We start from the raw sequence: 24,773 nt of genomic DNA, 5'->3' as shown, positions 1-24,773 counted from the left end.
CATTTTAGCTCTGTCCAGGTTCTCTAGTCAACCTACAAACCCACAATAGCACATCCACAGCCACCCTCCCATAGTTAGAGATAGAAGGATACCATAGCATGCACTCACAGGGCCCTCCACCCAGAGATTGATCCAGTTATGCCCAGCCTGTGTGGCTCACTGCTTGAGCATTTACCCATGAAGCAAGAGGTTGTTAGTTTGATTCCTGGCCATGGCACATGCCCCAGTGCAGGCTTGATCCCCAGTAGGGGATGTGCAAGAAGCAGCCAATTGATGATGTTTCTCTCTCATCAATGTTTCTATCTCTCTATCCCTCTCCCTTCCTCTCTCTCTAAAAATAAATTAAAACATATTAAATAACTAACAGTTATGAAAGCAACCTGAGTATCCATCAACAGATGAATTGATAAAGGAGATTTGGTATATAAACAGCACAATGGAATTTTACTCAGCAAATAAAAAAAATGAAATCCTGCCATTTGCAACAACTTGGATAGACCTAGAGAGTATTATGCTAAGTGAAGTAAGTCAGACAAAGACAAATAAGCACATGATTTCATTTACATGTGTAATTTTTTTAAATCAAAACAAATGCACAAACAAAGAAAAGACTTATAGAAACAAAAAACAAAGAGGGGAGGGATGGGTGAAATCGTGAAGGGGAATATAGTTAATAGTAGTGCGATAACTTTGCATGATGACAGGTGATTATTAGACTTAGTGTGATAAGCATCTAGTAAGATAGATAAATGTCAAATCACTATGTTGTACACCTGAAACTATATAACATTATATGCTAACTATACTTTAATAAAGAAAATTCACACACACAAAAAGGCATGGAGGGGGAGGGAATGTAGTCCTTTTAGGATATATTCAAATGTTAATGACTATCAGCTTAAAATTGACTGCTATAGATATATAATTTTATATATATATATATATATATATATATATGTATATATATATATACACACACACACACACACACACACATATACATATACCTCATGGTAACCTAAAACCAAAACCTTACAAAAGATACACAAACTATTAGGAAACCAGAATCCAAACAAAACACTAAAGAATCCAGAAAAACAAGGGAAGAGATCAAGAGAAAAAAGAAACAGAGGACTATAAAAATCAAACAAAAAATTGATAAAATTATGATATGTATATACCTATCTACACTAATAAAAGAGAAACATGGTAATTGGCGTACAACCGCTACCTTTCCCATTGGCTAATCAGCGTATCCTTATGCAAATTAACTGTCAGCCAAGATGGCGGCCGGCAGCCATGCACCGAAGTGAGCAGGGAGGCTTGCTTCCTCCAGGGACTGCAGGCTCCAACGTTCCCTGCCTCACTTGCCGGCCTCTCAACTGCAACTCTAAGCAACTATTACTATGTTGCAAATAAGAAGCTAAACAAAACCGGCTTTCAGTCAGCCCCGGACCGCAACATTGTATCCATGTTTTCAGCAGCGAAGCCTCAGAGCTAAAGCTGGCCCAGAATAAAAAAAAGAAGAAGAAAACAAGGAGCGGTTGGGAGCTATTAGTCAACTGCCAGCGGGAAAACAGCCCTCAGCCCCTCAGCCAGCCTGGCCAGGCACCCCAGTGGGGACCCCCACCCTGATCCAGGACACCCTTCAGGGCAAACCAGCCAGCCCCTACCCATGCACCAGGCCTCTATCCTATATAGTAAAAGGGTAATATGCCTCCCGGCACCGGGATCAGCATGACAGGGGGCAGCGCCCAAACCCCCTGATCAGCCCTGCTCTGTGCCTAATAGGGGGGGGAGCTCCCCAATCTCCCGATTGCCCTGTGGCTCTGTGTGTGACAGGGTGCAGCGCCCCAACCCCCTGATTGGCCCTGATCTGTGTGTGACAGAGTAGAACCATAACCTCTCCATCGGCCCTGCCCTGAGTGTGACAGTGGCGGTGCCCCAACCCCCTGATCGGCCCTGCTCTGTGGGTGATAGAGGGTGGCGCCCCAACCCCCCTCCACGGGCCTTGCTCTGTGTGTGACGGGGTAGAGCCATAATCTCCCCATTGGCCCTGCCCTGAGTGTGACAGGGTGCAGCGCCCCAACCCCTTGATCCGCCCTGCTCTGTGTGTGACAGGGGGCGGTGCCCCAACCCCCCTGATGGACCCTGCTCTGTTAGTGACAGGGGGCAGCGCCCCAACCCCCTGATCGGCCCTGCTCTGTGCGTGACAGGGGGTGGCGCCGAAACCTCCCCATCGACCCTGCCTTGAGTGTAACAGGGGGCAGTGCCCCAACCCCCCAATCAGTCTACCCTGAGGGTGGCATTGCAACCTCCCGATCCGCCCTGCTCTGTGCATGACGGGGGTGGCGCCCCAACTCCCCAATCAGCCCTGCTCTGAGCCTGACCAGGGGCTGCACTTAGGGATTGGGCCTGCCCTCTGCCACCCGGGAGCAGGCCTAAGCCAGCAGGTCGTTATCTCCCGAGGGGGTCCCAGACTGTGAGAGGGCACAGGCCGGGCTGGGGGACAACCCCCCCGCCAGTACACAAATTTTTGTGCACCGGGCCTCTAGTTAATAATAATTTTAAATGTAAATGGATTAAATGTTCCAATAAAAAGACAAAGGATGGCTGAATATGGTACATATAAGAGACTCACTTCAAATTGAGAGACACATAAAGGCTGAAAGTGAAAGGATGAGAAAAGAATTCCATTTAAACCAAAACAGAAAGCTGGCTTAGCAGTACTCATATCAAACAAAATAGACTTTAAAACAAATAATGTAAATAAAGACAAAGAAGAACATTACCTAATTACCAATCCAAGAAGAGGACATAATAATCATAAATATCTACACACCCAATAAAATAGCACCTAAAAATATAAAGCAAATATTAATGGACATAAAGGGAGAAATTCTCAGTTATATAATAACTAGAGGCCCGGTGCACAAAAATTTGTGCACTGGGGGGGGCGGTTCCCCAGCCCGGCCTGTGCCCTCTCACAGTCTGGGACCCCTCGGGAGATAACGACCTGCTGGCTTAGGCCTGCTCCCGGGTGGCAGAGGGCAGGCCCAATCCCTAAGTGCAGCCCCTGGTCAGGCTCAGAGCAGGGCTGATTGGGGAGTTGGGGCGCCGCCCCCTGTCATGCACAGAGCACGGCGGATTGGGAGGTTGCAATGCCACCCTCACTCATGCTCAGGGTAGACTGATTGGGGGGTTGGGGCACCGCCCCCTGTTACACTCAAGGCAGGGTCAATGGGGAGGTTGCGGCGCCATCCCCTGTCACGCACAGAGCAGGGCTGATCAGGGGGTTGGGGCGCTGCCCCATGTCACTCACAGAGCAGGGCCAATCAGGGGGTTGGGGCGCTGCCCCCTGTCACAGAGCAGGGCCGATCAGGGGGTTGGGGCGCTGCCCTATGTCACTCACAGAGCAGGGCCAATCAGGGGGTTGGGGCGCTGCACCCTGTCACTCACAGAGCAGGGCCGATCAGGGGGTTGGGGCGCTGCCCCATGTCACTCACAGAGCAGGGCCAATCAGGGGGTTGGGGCACTGCCCCCTGTCACTAACAGAGCAGGGTCCATCAGGGGGTTGGGGCGCTGCACCCTGTCACTCACAGAGCAGGGCCCATCAGGGGGTTGAGGAGCTCCCCGCTGTCACTCACAGAGTAGGGCCGATAGGGGAGCTGGGGCACCACCCCCTGTCACACACAGAGCAGGGCGGATCAGGGGGTTGGGGCGCTGCACCCTGTCATACTCAGGGCAGGGCCAATGGGGAGGTTATGGCTCTACCCTGTCACACACAGAGCAAGGCCCGTGGAGGGGGGTTGGGGCGCCACCCTCTATCACCCACAGAGCAGGGCCGATCAGGGGGTTGGGGCACCGCCACTGTCACACTCGGGGCAGGGCCGATGGAGAGGTTATGGTTCTACCCTGTCACACACACAGCAGGGCCCATGGGGGGGGGGGGGGGGGCGGGGGGTTGGGACGCTGCACCCTGTCACACACAGAGCAGGGCCGATCAGGGGGTTGGTGCGCTGCACCTTGTCACACACAGAGCCGCAGGGCAATTGGGGGATTGTGGAGCTCCCCCCTATCAGGCACAGAGCAGGGCTGATCAGGGGGTTTGGGCGCTGCCCCCTGTCACGCTGATCCCAGTGCCGGGAGCCTCACTGCTCCGCTGATCCCGGTGCCGGGAGCCTCGCTGCTCCGCTGATCCCGGTGCCGGGAGGCATATTACCCTTTTACTATATAGGATAGAGGCCTGGTGCACGGGTGGGGGCCGGCTGGTTTGCCCTGAAGGGTGTCCTGGATCAGGGTGGGGGTCCCCACTGGGGTGCCTGGCCAGTCTGGGTGAGGGCTGAGGGCTGTTTTCCGGCTGGCAGTTGACTAATAGCTCCCAACCGCTCCTTGTTTTCTTTTCTTTTTTTTTTTATTCTGGGCCAGCTTTAGCTGAGGCCTCGCTGCTGAAAACATGGATACAATGTTGCGGTCCGGGGCTGACTGACAGCTGGTTTTGTTTAGCTTCTTATTTGCAACATAGTAATAGTTGCTTAGAGTTGCAGTTGAGAGGCCGGCAAGTGAGGCAGGGAACGTTGGAGCCTGCAGTCCCTGGAGGAAGCAAGCCTCCCTGCTCGCTTCAGTGCATGGCTGCCGGCCGCCATCTTGGCTGACAGTTAATTTGCATAAGGATACGCTGATTAGCCAATGGGAAGGGTAGCGGTCGTACGCTAATTACCATGTTTCCCTTTTATTAGTGTAGACTAGAGGCCCGGTGCATGGATGGGGTCCAGCTGCCCTGCTCCGATGGGGATCCATCAGGCCGGGCCAGTGGGGGTGAGGGGCCATGGGAGGTTGGCCAGCTGGCCCCGCCCCTGATCAGGGTGTGGAGGCGATCGGGGGCCCGGATCAGGCTGGTTGGCTGTTGCAGTGCACCTCATAGCCACTGGTCATTTCGGTCATTCTGGTTGTTCCACTGTTCTGGTTGCTGGGCTTTTATATATATAGACTAGAGGCCCGGTGCACAAAATTCGTGTGCGGGTACGGTCCATAGGCCTGGCCTGTGATCTGGGCCATCTTCCCCAGCTGCCCGCAGCCGGCCCCACCACCCACCCCCGGTTCCCTGTTCACCATCGGGTGGTCGGTACTTGATGGCCAGGATAGGGACCGAGAGGTTGGCTGTTCCTGCCCACTCGCCAGCTCCAGCCCCCCAGAAGGAGGCCATCAGGCAATCAGAGCCTGTCGGCCAGGAAAAGGGACCAAGAGGTTGTCAGTGCACCTCATAGTGACTGGTCCAGCAGTTGTTTTGGTCCTTCTGCCTTTAGGGTCAATTTGCATATTACCCTTTGATTATAGGATAGAGGCCTGGTGCATGGGTGGGGACCAGCTGGCCTGCCCTGAAGGGGGGTCCCAGATCTGGGTGGGGAGCCCGTGGGGGGCAAGGCTGCTGGAGCAGGGGCCGCGGGGATGGGTACGGCCTGGGTGAGGAGCTGCTGGCAGTTTGCAGACCGGCCACACCCCAGATGGGGTGGGGATCCCTGCTGGGAGGCAGGGCCTGCCTGGGCAAGGGGCTAGGGGCTGTTTGCAGGCCGGCCAAGCCCCTGGCTTTTGTCAGGAAGGACATCCAGAAGACATCCGATCTAATTAGCATATTACCCTTTTATTAGTATAGATAGTAGGGGATTTTAACACATCAATGCCTAGATCATCCAGAAAGAAAATTAATTAGGAAGTGATGGCCTTCAATGTCAAATTACACCAGATATACTTAATAGACAGTTATAAAATATTAGTGGCCCGGTGTATGTAATACCTGCACGGGGGTGGGGGGTGTCCCTCAGCCCGGCCTGCATCCTCTCCAATCTGAGACCCCTGGAAGGATGTCCTACTGCCAGTTTACAGGGATTGGGCCTAAACCAGCAGTAGGACATCCCTCTTGCAATCCGGGACTGCTGGCTCCTAGCCGCTCACTCTGCCTGCTGGTCTGCTCACCCCCAACTGCCCCCCACCGCCGGCCTGCTTGTCACCAAATGCCCCCTCGCCAGCTTGATCACCCCCAACTGCCCCCATGCCAGTGTGCTCGTCCCTAACTGCCCCCCCTACTGACTTGCTTACCCCCAACTACCCCCCCTGCTGGCTTGCTTGCCCCCCCTTCCCTCCCCACTGGCCTGCTTGCCCCCAATGGCCCCCCTGCTGGCCTGCTTGCCCCCAACTGGACCCCTTGCTGGTCTGCTCACCCCCAACTGCCCCCCCCCCCCCGCTGGCCTGATCACCCCCAATGGTCCCCTCCACTGGCCTGATCACCCACAACTGCTGTCCCATCCTGGCCTGATCGCCCACAACTGCCCTCCCCTCTTGGCCTCTAACTGCCTCTACCTTGGCCCCGCCACCATGGTTTTGTCCAGAAGAATGTCTGGAAGGTCTCCCAGTTTAATTAACATAATACCCTTTTATTAGTATAAAGGCCTGGTGCATGGGTGGGGGCCAGCTGGTTTGCCCTGAAGGGTGTCCCAGATCAGGGTGGGGGTGGCCTTGGGGCATGGGGAGGCCTGGGCAAGGGGCTGAGGGCTGTTTTCAGGCTGGCCATACCCACTTCAGGGTGGGGGTCCCAGCTGGGGTGCCTGGCCAGCCTGGGTAAGGGGCTGAGGGCTGTTTTCAGGCTGGCCACGCCCCCCAGAGACCCAGGCCCCCAGCCCCAACTTGAGCGGAGGCCAGGGCCGGCTGGAAGCCTGGGTCGCCCCCAGTGTCCCAGGCCCCCAGCCACTCTCCTTCAGCGGTGGCCAGGGAGGGCAGGAAGCTTGGCTTCCTCCGTCGCAAGGGGCAACCCAAGCCTCCAGCTCTGTGGCCACCGCCATCTTTGTTGGGTTAATTTGCATATTCACCCTGATTGGCTGGTGGGAGTAGCAGAGGGATGGTCAATTTGCATGTTTCCCTTTTATTAGTGTAGAGTAGAGGCCTGGTGCATGAAATTTGTGCACGGGGGGGGAGGGGGTTCCTCAGCCCAGCCTGTGCCCTCTCACAGTTTAGGACCACTCAGGGGATGTAGAAGTGCACCAAGCAGCAGGCCGCCAGAGAGGAGCCCGAATCAGGGCCAGGTGCCACGCTGCTTGCACTCATCCCAGCCTGCTGCGCCTGCTGCTACCACTTAATAGTGCTGCTGCAGAGTCAGGAGAGGCTCCCACTGTGCAGCTTCTGGCTGAGCAGTGCTCCCCCTATGTGAGCGCACTGATCACTAGGGGGCAGCTTCTGCGTTGAGCTTCTGCCCCCTGATGGTCAGTGCACATCATAGCAACGGATCATTCTGGTAGTTCTGCCATAATGGTCGCTTAGCCTTTTATTATATAGATTACATCAAAACACTTCAGTATACACGTTTTTGCAAGTACACACAAAACATTATCCAGGAAAGATCCCAAAGCAAGTCTCAATAAATTCAAAAAGATTGAAATTATATCAAATATATTTTCCAACCATATTGGCATGAAACTAGGAAACTGGAAAGAATAAAAATACATGGAGATTAATCAACAGGTAACTAAACAACCAGTGGATCAAAGAAGATATCAAACAGGAAATGAAAAACTGCCTTGAGACAAATGAAAGTGAAAACACAGATTTTCCATATCTATGAGATGCAGCAGAAGCAATTCTAAGAAGGAAGTTCATAGCTATACAGGACAACCTCAAGAAACAAGAAAAATCCCAAATAAACCATCTAACTCTATACTTAAAGGAACTAGAAAAAGAGGAGCAAACAACACCCAAAGTAAACAGAAGGAAAGAGATAATAAAGATTAGAGTGAAAATAAAGGAAATAGAAATTTTTAAAACAATAGAAAAATAAATGAAACTAAAAGCTGGTTCTTTGAAAGGATAAATAGAATTGACAAGCCCCTAGGCAGCCAGACTCATCAAGAAAGAAAGATAGAGAAGTAAAATAAATAAATTCATAAATGAAAGAAAAGTTAAAAACAATACCACAGAAATACATACAAGTAATCATTAAAGAATAGTGAGGATAATTATAGGCCAAAAGTTTGACAAGCTATTAAGAAATGGATAAATTTCTAGAAGCATATAACCTTCCAAGACTGGACCAAGAAGTAGAAAATATAAACATACCAATTACTAGCAATAAAATTGAAGCATTAATTAAAACACTGCCAATGAATAAAAATCCAAGACCAAATGGTTTGACATGTGACTTCTACCAAACATTTAAGCAGAATTAATACCTACCCTTGTTAAACTATTTCAAAAAAAATGAAGAAGGAGCACTTCCAAACTCATTCTACAAAACTAGCATTACCCTGATACTAAAACCAGATAAATATCTTACAAAAAAAAAAAAAAAAAAGAAAATTATAGGCCATCTCCTTGATGAACATACATTCAAAATTTCTCAACAGAATTAGCAAACTGGATTCAGCAATATAGTAAGAAGGTTATATACCATGACCAACTGAGATTTACCCCAGGGATGCAAGGATGGTTCATAAATCAATCAATGTGATACATCACATTAAAAATAAAGGATAAAAATCATATGATCATCTCAGAAAAGTCGCTTGACAAAAGTCAACAACCTTTTATAATAGAAACTTTGAACATTGTGTGTATAGAGAGAACATACCTCAAGATAATAAAGGCTTTATATGACATACACACAGCTAATATCATACTCAATGGTGAAAAGCTGAAAGCCTTTCTTCTAAGATCAGGAACAAGACAAGGACACCCACTATTACCACTTCTATTCAACACAATATTAGAAGTCCTAGTCACAACAATCAGACAAGAAAAAGAAATTAATAGGATAAAAATTGGAAAGGAAGAAGTACAACTCACAATTTGTAGATTACATGCTACTAAAGACTCCACCCAAAAATGATCAGAACTAATAAATAAATTCAGTAATTTGCAGGATACAAAATCAACTTAGAGAAATCTGTTGCATTTCCACACACCAATAATGAATAATCAGAAGGGGAAATTAAGAAAACAATCTCATTTACAATTGCATCAAAAAATATAACATTTTTAGAAATAAATTTAATCAAAGAGGTGAAAGACCTGAATCCTGAAAAACTATAAAATATTACAGAAATCAAAGAGGGTACCAATAAATGAAGGAATGGATTGGAATGATTAATATTATTAAAATATCCTTACTACCAAAAGCAATATCCAGATTCAATGCAAAAATAGCAATAGCATTTTTCTCAGAACTAGAACAACTAATCCTAAAATTTATATAGAACTATAAAAAATACAAATATCCAAAGAAACCTTGAGAAAGAAAAAAAAATATGAGGTACTTTCAAACTATACTACAAAACTACAATAATCAAAATAGTATGATACTGGAATAAAAACAAATATAGAAATCAATGTAATAGAAAACCCAGAAATAAACCCATGCCTATATGGTCAATTAATCTATTACAAAGGAGGCAAGAATATACAATGGGATAAGAACAGTATCTTCAATAAGTGATGCTGCGAAAATTGGACAGATACATGCAAAAAAAAAAAAAACAAAATTAGACCACCTTCTTACACCATATGCAAAAATAAATTCAAATGAATTAAAGACTTAAATATAAGACCTGAAACCACAAAACTCCTAGAAGAAAACATAGGCAGTAGACTCTCTGACATCAGTCTTAGTAATATCTTTCTAGATATGTCTCCTTGGTATAGAGCAGCGGTTCTCAACCTGTGGGTCGCAACCCCTTTGGGGGTCAACCCTTTCACAGGGGTCGCCTAAGACCGTCAGAAAACACATATATAATTACATATTGTTTTTGTGATTAATCACTATGCTTTAATTATGTTCAATTTGTAACAATGAAAATACATCCTGCACATCAGATATTTACATTACTATTCATAACAGTAGCAAAATTACAGTTATGAAGTAGCAACAAAAATAATTTTATGGTTGGGGGTCACCACAACATGAGCAATGTATTAAAGGGTCGCAGCATTAGGAAGGTTGAGAACCACTGGTATAGAGCAACCAAAGGAGGGGAGGGGGAATGGGACTACATCAAACTAAAAATTGTGCAAGTAAAGAAAATCATCAACAAAACACAACCTACTTAATGGGAGAAGATATTCACAAATGATACATCCAATAAGGGGTTAATATCCAAAATATATAAAGAACACGTAAACTTGAGACCAAAAAAACAATCCAATCTAAAAATGGGCAGAGGACCTGAATAGATATTTTTCCAAAGAGTACATACAGATGGCCAAGAGACATATGAAAAGATGTTCAACATCACTAAGCACCAGAGAAATGCAAAATAAAACCACAATGCCATACTACCTCACATCTGTCAGAATGGCTGTCATCAAAAAGTCAACAAACAAGTGCTGGCAAGGATATACACTATTGGTGGGAATGCAATTGGTGAAACCACTATGGAAAACAATTTGGATGTTCCTCAAATAATTAAAATAGAACTATCACATGACCCAGTAATTCCAATTCTAGTTATCTAACTTAAGAAATCCAAAACAAAACAAAAAAAGAAATCCAAAACACTAATTCAAAAAGATATATGCACTCCTATGTTCTTTGCAGCATTATTTATGACTAGAGGCTTAGTGCATGAAATTTGTGCATGGTTAGGGTCCCTAGGCCTGGCCAGCAATCAGGGCCAATCAGGTTCCCTGCCTCTCCTTCTCCCCTCTCCCTCCCCTCACCACCCACACGCTGCCACCTCGCCATTCCCCCTGCCTCCCTGCCTCCCTGCCTCCCTGCCTCCTCCTTCCCTTGCTCCCACAGAGCCCCACCACTGCTGCTGGTCACCTGCCATGTTCCTCACCACCCCTTGGTGGTCAGCACACGTCATAGCGAGTGATCGAACTCCCAGTCTCCCGGTCAAACTCCCTAGGGTACACTTTTCATATTAACCTTTTATATATATAGATAGCCAAGATATAGAAGCAAACCAAGCACCCGTCAATAGATGAGTGGATAAAAAATTGATGGTACATAGATACAATGGAATATTACTTGACCATAACAAATAATGAAATCTTGCCATTTTTGACAACATGGATGGATCTAAAGGGTATTATGCTAAGTGAAAGAAGTCAGTAAGACAAATACCATATGTGGAATATAAAAAAAATGAATAAACAAAACAGACCCATAGATATAAATAACAAACTGATGGTTGCCAAGGAGGAGGGGTATGGGAAATGGTTGAAATAAAGTATATTAAAAAAAATTAAGTATATACCCCAACATAATTTTGAAATCTAATATTTGAATGTATCCTTTTGGGTGTTTTACCCCTATATTTTGATAGTATATTCACATATTCATTGGAATCATGACATAGCAAATAAATGTTTTTAAATTGTCAGATTCCAAGCTTATACTTTAGATATTTTTATCAAAGCCAATGATATTTGCTGAAAACGGTTTGGCTCAGTGGATAGAGCATCGGCCTGTGGACTGAAAGGTTCCAGGTTCGATTCTGGTCAAGGGCATGTACCTGGGTTGCGGGCACATCCCCAGTAGGAGATGTGCAGGAGGCAGCTGATCGATGTTTCTAACTATCTATCTCTCTCCCTTCCTCTCTGTAAAAAATCAATAAAATATATATTTTTTTAAAGCCAATAATATTTAATATTATAAATTTATGGTGATAGTTTTAGAACTTTAGATTTGTGAATTGTATAATGTGTGAATTTTATCTCAATAAAGCTTTTTTTATAAATAAAATATTCTTCTACTAACAGACTCATCATTTCTCCTCTTTATGACTAATAGTGCCTATAATCTGTGCTCTTCTTTTTTTGAATGCAGAAGTCTGTGGCCCAATGACATCTTTGGAAGCAGTTCTGATGATGAGGTCCAGACACTACTGAATATATATTTCCGTCATCAAACTCTAGGACAAACAGGTACTTATGCTTTGGTGGGGTCTAACCAGAGCCTGACCGAAATCTGCACCAAGCTGATGGAGCTGAACATGGAGATTCGAGATATGATTCGCAGGGCCCAGAGTTATCGAGTCCTCACTGCTTTTCTTCCAGACTCCAGTGTTTCCGGCACTAGTCTCTGACAGGAGCCCCCTGTCACCCATGGGTCCCAAGATGGGTGTGCTGCCATGCTTGGGTAACATCACTCAGTATCTTTTCAGCCTTCAGAAGACTTGGTCAGACTGTTCTCCCTCTTGTTACCTGTTGGACTTTTTCGAAAGGGGATGACAGAACTTCCAACATGTGGCAATACTAAGAACCAAGGTAACATAAAACATTTGAGGACAGACTCCATCTGCCATGCTATGTAGCACAAATGTGTTATTTTACTGAGCAAATGCAACTCACTACTGAAGAAGTGACTTCTATTGCATACCAAAGTCGACTACCTTGAAGAATACCCTTCCTTTCTAGAAACTACTTTAGATTGGCAAAAGTGCAATGTTCCTTCACACACAAAAAAATATTATAAAACTTGTACATATTCTTTCCGTTTATTTTTCTTTTCTTTTCTTTCCTTTTTTTTTGTGAACGAGGATGGGACAGGCAGAATGAAGCTGGCCATTGAAAACTAAAATATGGTCAAAAGCTGACAGCCTGTATATGTGAAAAGGGAATTGTAAATGGACAATTTAATGTACACTGTAATTTGAATACAATTACTATACCTAAAAGAGCTGCTATGAAGTACCTTTCTTATGTTGCTAGGCTACTGTTTCTTAAAACCATGGATCTCTTTGCAGGGGTCTGTGATTAGGACCTTATTACCAAAAATTGTCCAGATAAACCTTTTTTTATGGATCTTGGCTGCTTTTTACTAAAAGGTTGCTTTTATGAGCATATTTATACTACAGATGGATGAGTGTTAATTTTAACCAACTTTGCCATTTTGTAGAAGAGAGTTAAAAACATTCACATGATAAATCCCAAGTCTTTTTCACCTGTCATGCATGCATATTTTAATATCTATTTGGATAGCCAGAAGTAGAATTATAAAGGTAAAATATGAGTTATCACTTTGTTCCTTAAGAAATGTCATACTTTATTTGTAATATTTATCTAAAGGGCCATTCTTAAGTTTTCTTCCTTAAACTTAATGCTGTCAAGTGTTAGATATGTGCATGTAAACCTGTTGCACATCAGAAACATATTCAAATTTTATCTATGTAACTTATTTGCTCTATAAATACATTTAAAGTTTTTGTGATGTAATTTTGGTTGATATTCTGTTCAGAACTACTTTTAGACTAAAAAAATAGAAAATACAAAACACATATTGACCATGAACTTTATTTCTGATTAATGAAGATTTTTTCCTTTAACACACTTTACAGTTTTAGATGTGGGTTGCCACAGTGGTAGCCCCAAGGGGCACCATTTATATGTTTCATAAATGGCAGCCATTGGGGTTGTTCAGCAAACACAGTGGCCTTGGGAAGCAGGGGGTATTTATGACCTCTTTGGAAATGGACACAAAACAGAGCCTGACTTTCAACCAGCTCTCTCTGTAATCAATAAAAGAGAGAAATCGGAAGAGAGTTCCAGTTATCTACAGACTATCATTCATTAGGTTGTCACCTTTAAAATTTTTAAACAGACTCTATAATGAACAGGAAAAATAGTAGGAATTTTAATTCTGTCACCAATACCCATCTATTTTCCACCACATTTATAATACAGGGACAGAGAAATAAATAATGATCTAATTTCTACTGTCTTCTGATTCATATTTATTAGACTAACAAACATCCCCTGCTTCCCTTACAACTGAGGCATAAATAGTAATTTTCTAGAAATATCCTGCTGTAGGGAGTCTAACCCAGGATTTTGTTGTTGTTGTTGTTGTTACCAAAGGTACAACTATTAGCATATTCTGCCGATTTATTTTTTTAATATACCTGAAAGATGATTTACCACAATTTGTAGAAAACAACGGAATCATATTCTTTCTGAAAAATATTTCATAAAAGAAGAGATTTCTGTGGATATCCACACTATCCAACTCTCAGAGTTCTGTTGGGACCCACAATAGAAAGGATTGACTAGTCATGATTGAATTTCCCACCATGCCCTTTTACCCAGCAAAGAACCCCATGAGGGTTACTCTTTTTAAAAGACTGTTTCAATAGTACATTATAATCTAGTCATAAAAGTAGTGGGGATTTTTTTCTTTTTTCTTCATTTTATAAAAGACAATGAGGTGACATCAACATCATGGGAGTGAGGAGACTCCTTTGTTTCTCCCCTTCAATTTATAAGTCAGACATCCAAAACTGAATGAAGGATCCCCTGCTCAATGCACAAATACACTGAAAGATCCACACATAAAAACATACGAAGATGGGGAGGACAGAGGTGGTGGCTTCAGATGCACTTAGGGGCCCATTGTGGCTCCGGTGAGCTAGTTGCAGTGAAGAAATTAGGCTTCAGCCCTCACACTATGGCCTGGATTATAAGAGGGAAGAAGTAGTGGTCCTGTAAGAAATGGCATCTCTCTCCCCCTTTCCCATCATGGCAGATCCTGGTAGAGGTAGTAGAGGTGCCTCCAAAAACACAGCAGAACCAGGGAACATTAGTAAAAATGAAATAGTGCTAGGAGCTTACAAAACTACTTCTCCACCACCTGTCACATTCCTCCATCACAGTGGTGGTGCCCTGGAACCAAGGTGGGCCAGTAATGGAAGGGACACCCCAACCTCCAAGTGAGTAGGTGGCACTTTCCTTAACTAAAGTGATGCTGCACCACTATGATCCCAGAGGCATAAATACTGCAGCTAAGATAAAACAAAATCATATACTATAACACCATCTACTGGAAAACAAAAGAAAGTACCCTACCTATTAACCTGCTGAATTGTTGAGAGCAAAACAGTATCTAAACAAAACAACAACAACAACAAAAAAAAAAAAACAAAAAAAGAAGCTCACTTTTACAGGCAAAGAAACAATCCATCAATTAACATAAACAATCAAGTTAATCTGAAAGCAGAGGAAAAATTAAAAGTCTCCAGAAATGAACCATGAAGTCATGGAAAACAATCAACAAGACAAACTATATAAGTGAACCAAACAAATTCTGGAGCTGAAGAACTCATTAATGAGATGAAGAATGCATTCGAGAGCAATGGAAATAGAGCAGAGCACCTAGAAGATAGAATTAGTGGGCTTGAAGATAGAAACCTAGAAATTATTCAAGTGGAAGAACAAAGAGAACTAAGAGTTTTTAAAAATCAAAAAAATCAACAGGAATGATCTGACTCTATTAAAAAGAACAACATAGCCCTAACTGGTTTGGCTCCATGGATAGAGCATCGGCCTGCAGACCCAAGGGTCCCAGGTTCGATTCCGGTCAAGGGCATGTACCTTGGCTGCAGGCACATTCCCAGTAGGGGGCGTGCAGGAGGCAGCTGATCGATGTTTCTCGCTCATCGATGTTTCTAACTATCCCTCTCCCTTCCTCTCTGTAAAAAAATCAATAAAATATATTTTTTAAAAAAAGAACAACATGAAGATAATGGGTATGTGAGAAAGAGAAAATTGATAATTTTCCAGACTTATAGGAAAAACTAGACTTTAGAATAAAGGAACCTAAGACAACACAGTTATATTGACATAAAAACATCTTCCCCAAAATACATTTTATTCAAATTGTAAAAAAATAATGACAAGGAATTCTAAAGGCAGCCATGGAATTAAATTGTCCTCAGATTTCTTACTAGAAACATTATAAGACAAGAAATAGTAGAAGGAAATATTCCAAATATATTCAGCAAAGTTGAACTTCAGATATGAAGAAGAAATAAAGGCTTTACCAGACAAATAAAAGCTGACAGAATTTACCACCAGAAGACCTGCGTTAAAAGAAATAGTAGAAGGAGTTCTAACAGAAACAAAAATCCAAAAATATACAAATCTTTGAATAAGGTGACTAGCATACAGAAGCAGGAACTTAAAACTACTTCAAAACAGAATATTAAAATTATAACAAGAGGAAAGTAAAGCATTAAAAATAACTGTGACTACTGAAAATTGGTAATAAATGTACACGAAGAATGGAAATAATTTGTGACAACAAAAACAAAGAAAGGAAGAAAATGACTGAACTTGTACAGATGAAGATAAGATACGATGAGAAAAATGATTATTCTATATATGAAACATTATTTTACATAAACCTAATGACTACCACAAAACAAAAATACAGAGCTGAAATAGGGAATATTTAAAAAGTAAAGAAATGGGGAAATCATAGAAAACCACCAAACTAATGGGTATATAATTAGAAAATTTTAAAAATATAAAATGACTGCAGTAAGTCCTCATCCTATATAATAAAAGCCTAATATGCTAAATGTCCAGTCATCTTGTGACTGGTCGACTGTTCAAGCAATCAAAGCGTAATATGGTTGAGCTAAGGCTGCTCAACTGCTTGCTATGATGTGCACTGACCACCATGGGGTAGTTGCTCCAACCGGTAGGTTAGCTTGCTGCTGGGGTCTGGCCAATCGAGACTGAGTGAGATGGGCCAGACACGCCCTGGAGCCTTCCCACAGTCCCTCCCCAGCCCGATTGTGCATGGGTGGGATCCCTCCACCTAGCCTGCACCCTCTCACAATCTGGGACCCCTCACAGGATGTCAGAGAGTCCGTTTCAGCCCAATCCTGCAGGCCACTTCCCTCGGGAGGGTGCCAAACACAGGGCTCATGGCTGGCGAGTGCTGCTGTGGCAGCACGAGCCTTTCCTGATTGGGACTGATTGGGCGTGACCCGCGGCAGGCACAGTGGGGCTGGGATGAGCAGGAGAGACAAGTAGGAGCTGCAGGCGGTGTTGGACTGCGGGTTTCAGCCAGATTCCTGCAGGCCACCCATAGGGGCCCACCCGTGCACGAATTTGTGCACCGGGCCTCTAATAAATCAATAATTACCTTAAATGAAATGGACTGAACTCACGTATCAAAAGGCTCACAGTAGCAAGATGGATTAAAAAATAAGACCTAACCATATGCTGCCTGAAGGAGAATCATCTCAGACCAGAGACAGGCTCAAAGTGAATGGGTGAAAAGATGATACTCATAGCAAATGACATCCAGAGACCACATCACACCACAAAAATCCACAGGACCCAGGGTAGCAGCTGGCCTTGGTGTACCCTGAGACTTTCGCTGAGTGACCTCAGACCCAGCACTGGCACCAAGTTTGAATCTCTATCAACCTGATGAACACCACTCACCCCTACTTGGTGATTCAATGAGAACCTATCTCACACAACTTGAGAACACCACCAGGAAGTTCTTTCAGTGACTGAGCCTAACAGGCAGCCAGCAGGCAGAGGCAAATTTCAGGGTGCCTTTTGTTGACCTGCCACCAGGCTCGATGCTGATGGAAGCTAACCTTGGTGTGCAGGTTGGCCCCTCCCACACACATCCAGGACTAGCAGAGGTAGTCACAAACTGTGGATCACTTTGTAGCTCCTAACAGGAAGCCCAGGGCCAATCATAGGCAGCACCTGACATGATCTGCACTGGAGTCCTTCCCAAAAGGCCCCAGAACCAACACACCTAGTGGCAGGCTTCAAACCACATCAGAGCCCAACCTGATTAGCTCCACAAGGAACGCACCCACAAGGAGATCTCAGCAGGCTCCAGAGCCTGAAGAGGGATCTGCTTTGTAGAGTGACCCCCCCTCACAGAAGCTCATGCACTATTGTTAAAGTCAATCCTCACAGTGAGCCAACCTGAGGGCCAAGCTGACCCACATATGGGCCAACAGAAATCATGACTAAACCACAACAAGAGGGCTCACATAAACCACACAAGGGACATGCCTGGACCACCTATCTCAGGTAATCAGAGAAATTTCACCACTGAGCCCTACAGGTCACCTACTACATAAAGGCACCCTATCAAGAATGGGAGACATAGCAGGAGAAACCAAGATGGTGGCATAGGTAAACACCGGAGATTGCTGCCTCGAACAACCACTTCAAAAATACAACTAAAAGACTGAACGGACATCGTCCAGAACCACAGGAAGGCTGGCTGAGTGGAAATTCTACAACTAGAAGGAAAGAGAAAAGCATACCGAGACTCAGAGGAGGTGCAGTGCGGAGGTGAAATACTAAGGTGCGGAGGTGCATGCGGAGCGGGCTGGTGGCTGAGGGCGCGGTTGTCGTTTTCAATCGGGAGGGAGTCTCAGGCTCTGAGCTCCAGTTCCGGGCGAGTCTCTAGGGACCCAGACTCATACAGGAGAAGCGGGACTGTCTGGCATCGGTCAGAACCCTAGGGCAGCTTTCTCTCCGAGGGGCTTGCAGCGATTACCGGGACACTGAGAAGCAGAGCCTCTGAGGGCAAGACTGAGAGCAGCCATAACTGCTAGCCCCGCCCTGTTGATCCCGTGGGACCCGCCCCGCCCAAGCCCTGCAGGGAGACTTTTGCTGGATAGCCTCAGGCAAAGGCTAGATTAGCACCTCCCTAGAGATCCAGGAGCCAGGAAGCCCAGAGGTCAGAGTGGGACCATCCAGTTTGCAGCTCTGTGGAACCATAAAAGACACACTCAGGGGGCAGACTCAGTGAGCACCAAAGCCCCATCGAAGCAAGTCTAGTCCCAGAGGGGTGTCTCCAGCACTGAAGTTCTCCCACTGCAGACACAGCTGATTCTAACAGCCAATTGGCCTAGAGGTCAATTCCTCCCAGTGATAACTACAACAATCAAGGCTTAATTACAACAAGACTGTGCACAAAGCCCACAAGGGGGTGCACCAAGAGTGTCTACCTCAGGTAACTGGGACACTTAGCACAGAAAGGCACTCTATCGACACAGCGAAGCATAAAAAATGCCGAGACAAAGAAACAGGACACAAACGACAGAATTGGAGGAAAGCAAACTGCTGGATATAGAATTCAAAACCACACTTTTAAGGTCTTTAAAGAACTGTCTAGAAGCCGCCGATAAATGTAGTGAGATCTTCAAGAAGACTGGTGAGACCGCCGATAAATGTAGTGAGATCTTCAAGAAGACTGGTGAGACTGCCGATAAATGTAGTGAGATCTTCAAGAAGACTGGTGAAACCCTTGATGTTGTGATAAAGAACCAACTAGAAATTAAGCATACACTGACTGAAATAAAGAATATTATACAGACTCCCAACAGCAGACCGGAGGATCGCAAGAATCAAGTCAAAGATTTGAAATACGAAGAAGCAAAAAACACCCAACCGGAAAAGCAAAATGAAAAAAGAATCCAAAAATATCAAGATAGTGTAAGGAGCCTCTGGGACAGCTTCAGGCGTACCAACATCAGAATTATAGGGGTGCCAGAAGAAGAGAGAGAGCAAGATATTGAAAACCTATTTGAAGAAATAATGACAGAAAACTTCATCTACCTGGTGAAAGAAATAGACTTCCAAGTCCAGGAAGCGCATAGAACCCCAAACAAAAGGAATCCAAAGAGGACCACACCAAGACACATCATAATTAAAATGCCAAGAGCAAAAGACAAAGAGAGAATCCTAAAAGCAGCAAGAGAAAGAAAATCAGTTACCTACAAGGGAGTACCCATATGACTGTCAGCTGATTTCTCAACAGAAACTTTACAGGCCAGAAGGGAGTGGCAAGAAATATTCAAAGTGATGAATACCAAGAACCTACAACCAAGATTACTTTATCCAGCAAAGCTATCATTCAGAAGTGAAGGCCAGATAAAGAGCTTCACAGATAAGAAAAAGCTAAAGGAGTTCGTCACCACCAAACCAGTATTATATGAAATGCTGAAAGGTATCCTTTAAGAAGAGGAAGAAGAAGAAAAAGGTAAAGATACAAGTTATGAACAACAAATACACATCTATCAACAAGTGAATCTAAAAATCAAGTGAATAAATAATCTGATGAACAGTATGAACTGGTGATTGTAATAGAATCAAGGACATAGAATGGGAATGGACTGACTATTCTCGGGCGGGGGGGATAGGGATGTGGGGGGTGAGGGAAGAGATTGGACAATAATCGTGCACCTATGGATGAGGACAGTGGGTGGGGAGTGAGGGCGGTGGGTGGGGTGGGAACTGGGTGGAGGGGAGTTATGGTGGGAAAAAAGAGTAACTAATGTAATAATCTGAACAAAAAGATTCAATTTAAAAAGTAAATAAAATAAAATAAAAAGAATGGGAGACATAGCAGACCTACCTACTGGTAATTAATACACAGAAACAAATACAGAGAGGAGCCACAAGGAGGGAGACAAAAAAAATTGCTCCAAATGAAAGAACAGGAGCAATCCTCAGAAAAATAACTAAATGAAATGGAGGCAAGCTATCCACCAGATATACAGTTTTAAAAAATGGTTATAAAAATGCTCAAGGAACTTACTTAGAACTTCAACAAAGAAGAAGCAAGCATAACAAAGGGCATAGAAACAATTTTTTAAAAAGAAGAAGAATTCAGTACTTGGGATAAGTCATACACTAGAAGGAATCAACAGCAGATTGGATGAAGCAGAAAATCAAATCACCAGTTTAGAAGACAAGGTAGCAGAAAACAAGCAATCAGACCAGCAAAAAGAATTTTAAAATGAGGATAGTTTAAGGAACCTCTGAGACAACATCATGCATAACAACATCTACATCAGAGGGGGTCCCAGAAGGAGAAGACAGCAAGGGATTGAGAAACTACTTGAAGAAAGAAATGACTAAAAACTTCCCTAACCTGGTGAAGAAAAAAGACACACAAGTCTAGGAAACACAGAATCCCAAACAAGATGAAACCAAAGAGGACCACACTAGGACACTTCATAATTAAAATGCAAAAGGTTAGAGACCAAGAGAGAGTCTTAAAAGCAGTTTGTTACCCACAAGGGAGCTCCCATTAAACTATCAGCTGATTTTTCAACAGTTAATTTTCAAGCCAGCAGGATTGGCATGAAACATTCAAAGTGGTGAAAAGCAAAGGCCTACAGCCAAGACTACCCAGCAAGGCTAGCATTTTGTTTTATTTTATTTTTTTAAAAATATATTTTATTGATTTTTTACAGAGAGGAAGGGAGAGAGATAGAGAGCTAGAAACATTGATGAGAGAGAAACATCGATCAGCTGCCTCCTGCACATCTCCCACTGGGGATGTGCCCGCAACCCAGGTACATGCCCTTGACCGGAATCGAACCTGGGACCTTTCAGTCTGCAGGCTGACACTCTATCCACTGAGCCAAACTGGTTTCAGCAAGGCTAGCATTTTAAATTGAAGGAGATCAAAATGGCTTTTTTCCCCCTTCCTCTATATAAAGCAAAGGGGAGGGGAGTAGTTCTCTGATATACATTGTGAGTACTTAGTTGAGTTCCTGGAGGTTTTCCTACTCTTGTTATGCTGGATACCATGGATATTTCTGCTCCTGAGTCTTTGCTCCTCCTGTTAAAATACTGTATACTAGAGGCCCAGTGCATGAAATGCATGCACTCAGGGGGGTCCCTCTCGCAGTCCGGGAGCACTCGGGGAATGTCCAACTGATGGCTTAGGCCCATTCCCCATAGGGAGCGGGCCTAAGGCGGCAGCATTCAGACATCCTTAGTGCTGCCATGGAGGCGGGAGAGGCTCCCGCCACCGCCACTGGGCTCACCAGTCATAAGCCCGGCTTCTGGCTGAGCAGTGCTCCCCTGTGGGAGCACACTGACCACCAGGGGGCAGTTCCTGCATTGAGCGTCATAGCGACTGGTCATTCTGGTATTTGGTCCATTTGCATATTAGCCTTTTATTATATAGGATTCTTATAAAAAGATGCTCAACTGAGGAAAACCAAGATGGTGGGGTAGGTAAATCCCGGTACTCGCCGCCTCCCACAACCACAGCAAAATTACAACTAAAATACAGAACAACCAGCATTCAGAACCATCTGAAATCTGGCAGAATGGAAGGCCTACAACTAGAGAAGAAAAGAAGAAAGCATATTGAAACTGATAGGAGGGGCAGAGGCACAGAACAGGCTGATCTGACACCCACGTGTGGCATTTTTTTAATTAGAAAGAATATCTCCAAGGCTTCCCATGAGAGGCAGGGGATCCCAGTCCCAGACCAGGGTTCCAGAGCTGGGAGGAGAAATGCCCATAACTTCGGGCTGCAAAAACCATCAGGAATGGTGGTTGAGTAGCACAGGGGCTGCTGGAGTCCCAGGTGTTCCTCTTAAAAGACCCGCACACAAACTTACACAGTCCTGCTTCCTCTGAGCTCCAACACCCAGTGGCAGCTTTGGGGAAATCCAGGGACATATGAGGAGGAACTGGACTGTCTGGCATCAGGACAGGAACTCAGGGGCAGGTTTCGCCCAGACAGGGGTGCTTACGGGGTCATTGTTCCTGTGCTAGGACCTCCCCCATGGCAAAGCTGACTGGCAGCCATATCTGAGTTTCCATTAGTGTGGCCCACACTGTTTGCTCTGCCCTTGTGGTTCCCTGAGACCCCCCATTATACAATTTTCAGCCCCCTCCCCCAAGCTGTTTGCAGTGGCTTTTCCATATGAATGGCCTGTCCTGGCTCAGGCTTCAGACATTACTAAAATCTCTTAAACAAGCAGCAGCTGGAGTCAGCATGCCCCAACCCTATCAATAAAAGGCTCAAGACCCTGCACTAGCACCAGCCTGCTTTACTTCACAGCCAGGCCTCCCTGGGTACTTCCTAGCCCAATATAAGTAGCAGCCATCTGCAAATTTCTATAGCTCCTGCCGGTGGCCCCAAGCAGTGGCTGACTTTAAACTTCCTGGGAGGCCCAGAGCCAGTGCCCCTGGTATACAGCTTTAGACCATAGCAGATTACAACTCCACACTTCCACAAGAGACACTCTCAAGGGGCAGACTCAGTGAGCATCAAAGCCCCACTGAAGCAAGCCCTGATCCATAGGGGTGTCTCCTGCATAGCAGCTCTTCCATTGTAGACACTGCTGGTCCTCACAGCCAATTGGACTAGGGGTCAATTCCTCCCAGTGACGCCAACAGCAATCAAGACTCAACTACAACACGACTGTGCACACACTGCCCACACAGAGGTACACCTAGAGTGCCCAGCTCAGATAACTGGGGAGGCTGAGCCACTGGGCCCTATAGGACACCTACTACAGAAGGCCACTCTGACAATTCCAGGAGACATAACAGCTCTACTTAATACATAGAAACAAACACACAGAAGCAGCTAAAATGCAAAGACAAAGAAACGTGTTACAAATGAAAGAAATGGAAGCAAGCAAACTATTGGATACAGAGTTTAAAACAATCATTATAAGGTTACTCAAGGATCTTAATGAGAGCTTCAAGGGACTAAGTGAGACTTTAAAGGATCTTAGTGAGAATGTCAAAGACATGAAAAAGGACCAGTCAGAAATTAAGCATACACTAACTGAAATAAAGAATAATTTACAGGGATTCAACAGTAGAGTAGAGGATTCTGAGAATCAAATAAATAATTTGAAATATGAGGAAGCAACAAGTTAACCACCTATATATAATTCAACAAAGAAATCCCTGCTCAACACAGACACATGCCTGAGAGAACCAAGCATTGGAACATCAAAAGGTGGGCAACCAGGAATACACCAGGAGATGAGAAGGGAGGAGAGTGCAGATGGCCTGTAGATGCAGCCCTTAAGTGGGAGCTCCTAGCTTGACCTGAAGAGGGGAGGAAGCGCAGGGGAGCAGGCATTTCCTTTAGCCAGGAGGAACAAAGAGCTGCAGGGGGTGGCAGCCCAGAAGGGCAAGCTGTGAGCAGAGTGAAAACAAAGGAAAAATTAAAGAATGGGACTAAATTGAACTGAAAAGTTTTTGCATAGCAAAGAAAATGATCAACCTACTGAATGAATGAAAGAAGATATTCACCAATGACACATCCAACTATGGGTTAATAGTCAAAATTAATTAAAACTCATACAACTCAACAGCAAAAACACTAACAATCCAATTTTCAAAATAGGCTGAAAACCCAAGAGGACATATAGATGGCTAATAAATATATGAAAAGATGTTCAACATCACTAATCATCAGAAAAATGCAAATTAAAACCAAAATATCTCCTCACACTTGTCAGAATTGCATCATCAATAAATCAACAAACTGCAAGTGTTGGTGGGATTCCAGATTGGTGCAGCCATTATAAAAAACAGCATGGAAGGTCCTTTAAAAAATTAAAAATGGAACTGCCTTATGATCCACTAATTCCCGTTCTGTGTATATTTCCAAAAAAACCACAAAACAAAATTTGAAATTATATATATATTTTTTAATAAAATTTTATTGTTTAAAGTATTACATATGTCCCTTATTTTCCCCTATTGTCCTCTCCAACCCTCCTTCCCCCCCAAGCCCTCACCACCCTACTGTCTGTGTCCATAGGTTATGTACATACACACATGTTCATTGCAGTGTCATTTACAGTACCCAAGATATGGAAGCAACACAAGTGCCCCAACAATAGATGAGTGGATAAACAAGTAACAGTACATATATACAATGGAATATTACTTGGCCATGAAAAATGAAATCTTCCTACTTGCAACAGCATGAGCAGACCTAGAGGTTATTATGCTATGTAAAATAAGTCAGTCAGAGAAAAGCAAAAACCATATAATTTCACTTATATGTATAATCTTAAAAAACAAAAAAACAAAGTAAAGGCCCAAACAAAATTGAAACAAACTCATAGATACAGAGGAGAAACTGATGGTTGTCAGAGGGGAGGAGGATTGGAGGACTGAGTGAAAAATATGAATGGATTAAAAAGTACAAATTGGTAGTCATGGGATATAAAGTATAACATAGA

General features: G+C 44.3%; 1 protein-coding gene across 8 annotated transcripts in view; it reads left to right on the top strand.

Moving 5' to 3' along the window:
* FRY (FRY microtubule binding protein) overlaps positions 1–13,200 on the top strand; it is a 559,746-nt gene extending 546,546 nt beyond the window's left edge. For all 8 annotated transcript variants that reach the window (XM_070409378.1, XM_070409376.1, XM_070409374.1 and 5 more), the window contains one exon: positions 11,813–13,200. In XM_070409378.1, coding sequence (XP_070265479.1) covers positions 11,813–12,071 — 259 coding nt within the window. In that variant the 3' untranslated portion in view covers positions 12,072–13,200. The remainder of the gene's footprint in view (positions 1–11,812) is intronic.
* Positions 13,201–24,773: the final 11,573 nt, after the last annotated feature.

This window comes from Myotis yumanensis, unplaced genomic scaffold (assembly GCF_028538775.1).
Source record: "Myotis yumanensis isolate MYYU_CA2020_CCGP unplaced genomic scaffold, mMyoYum1.0.hap1 SCAF_3, whole genome shotgun sequence".
In the NCBI taxonomy this organism is placed as follows: Eukaryota; Metazoa; Chordata; class Mammalia; order Chiroptera; family Vespertilionidae; genus Myotis; species Myotis yumanensis.
This window is presented reverse-complemented; position numbering and strand designations above follow the sequence as displayed.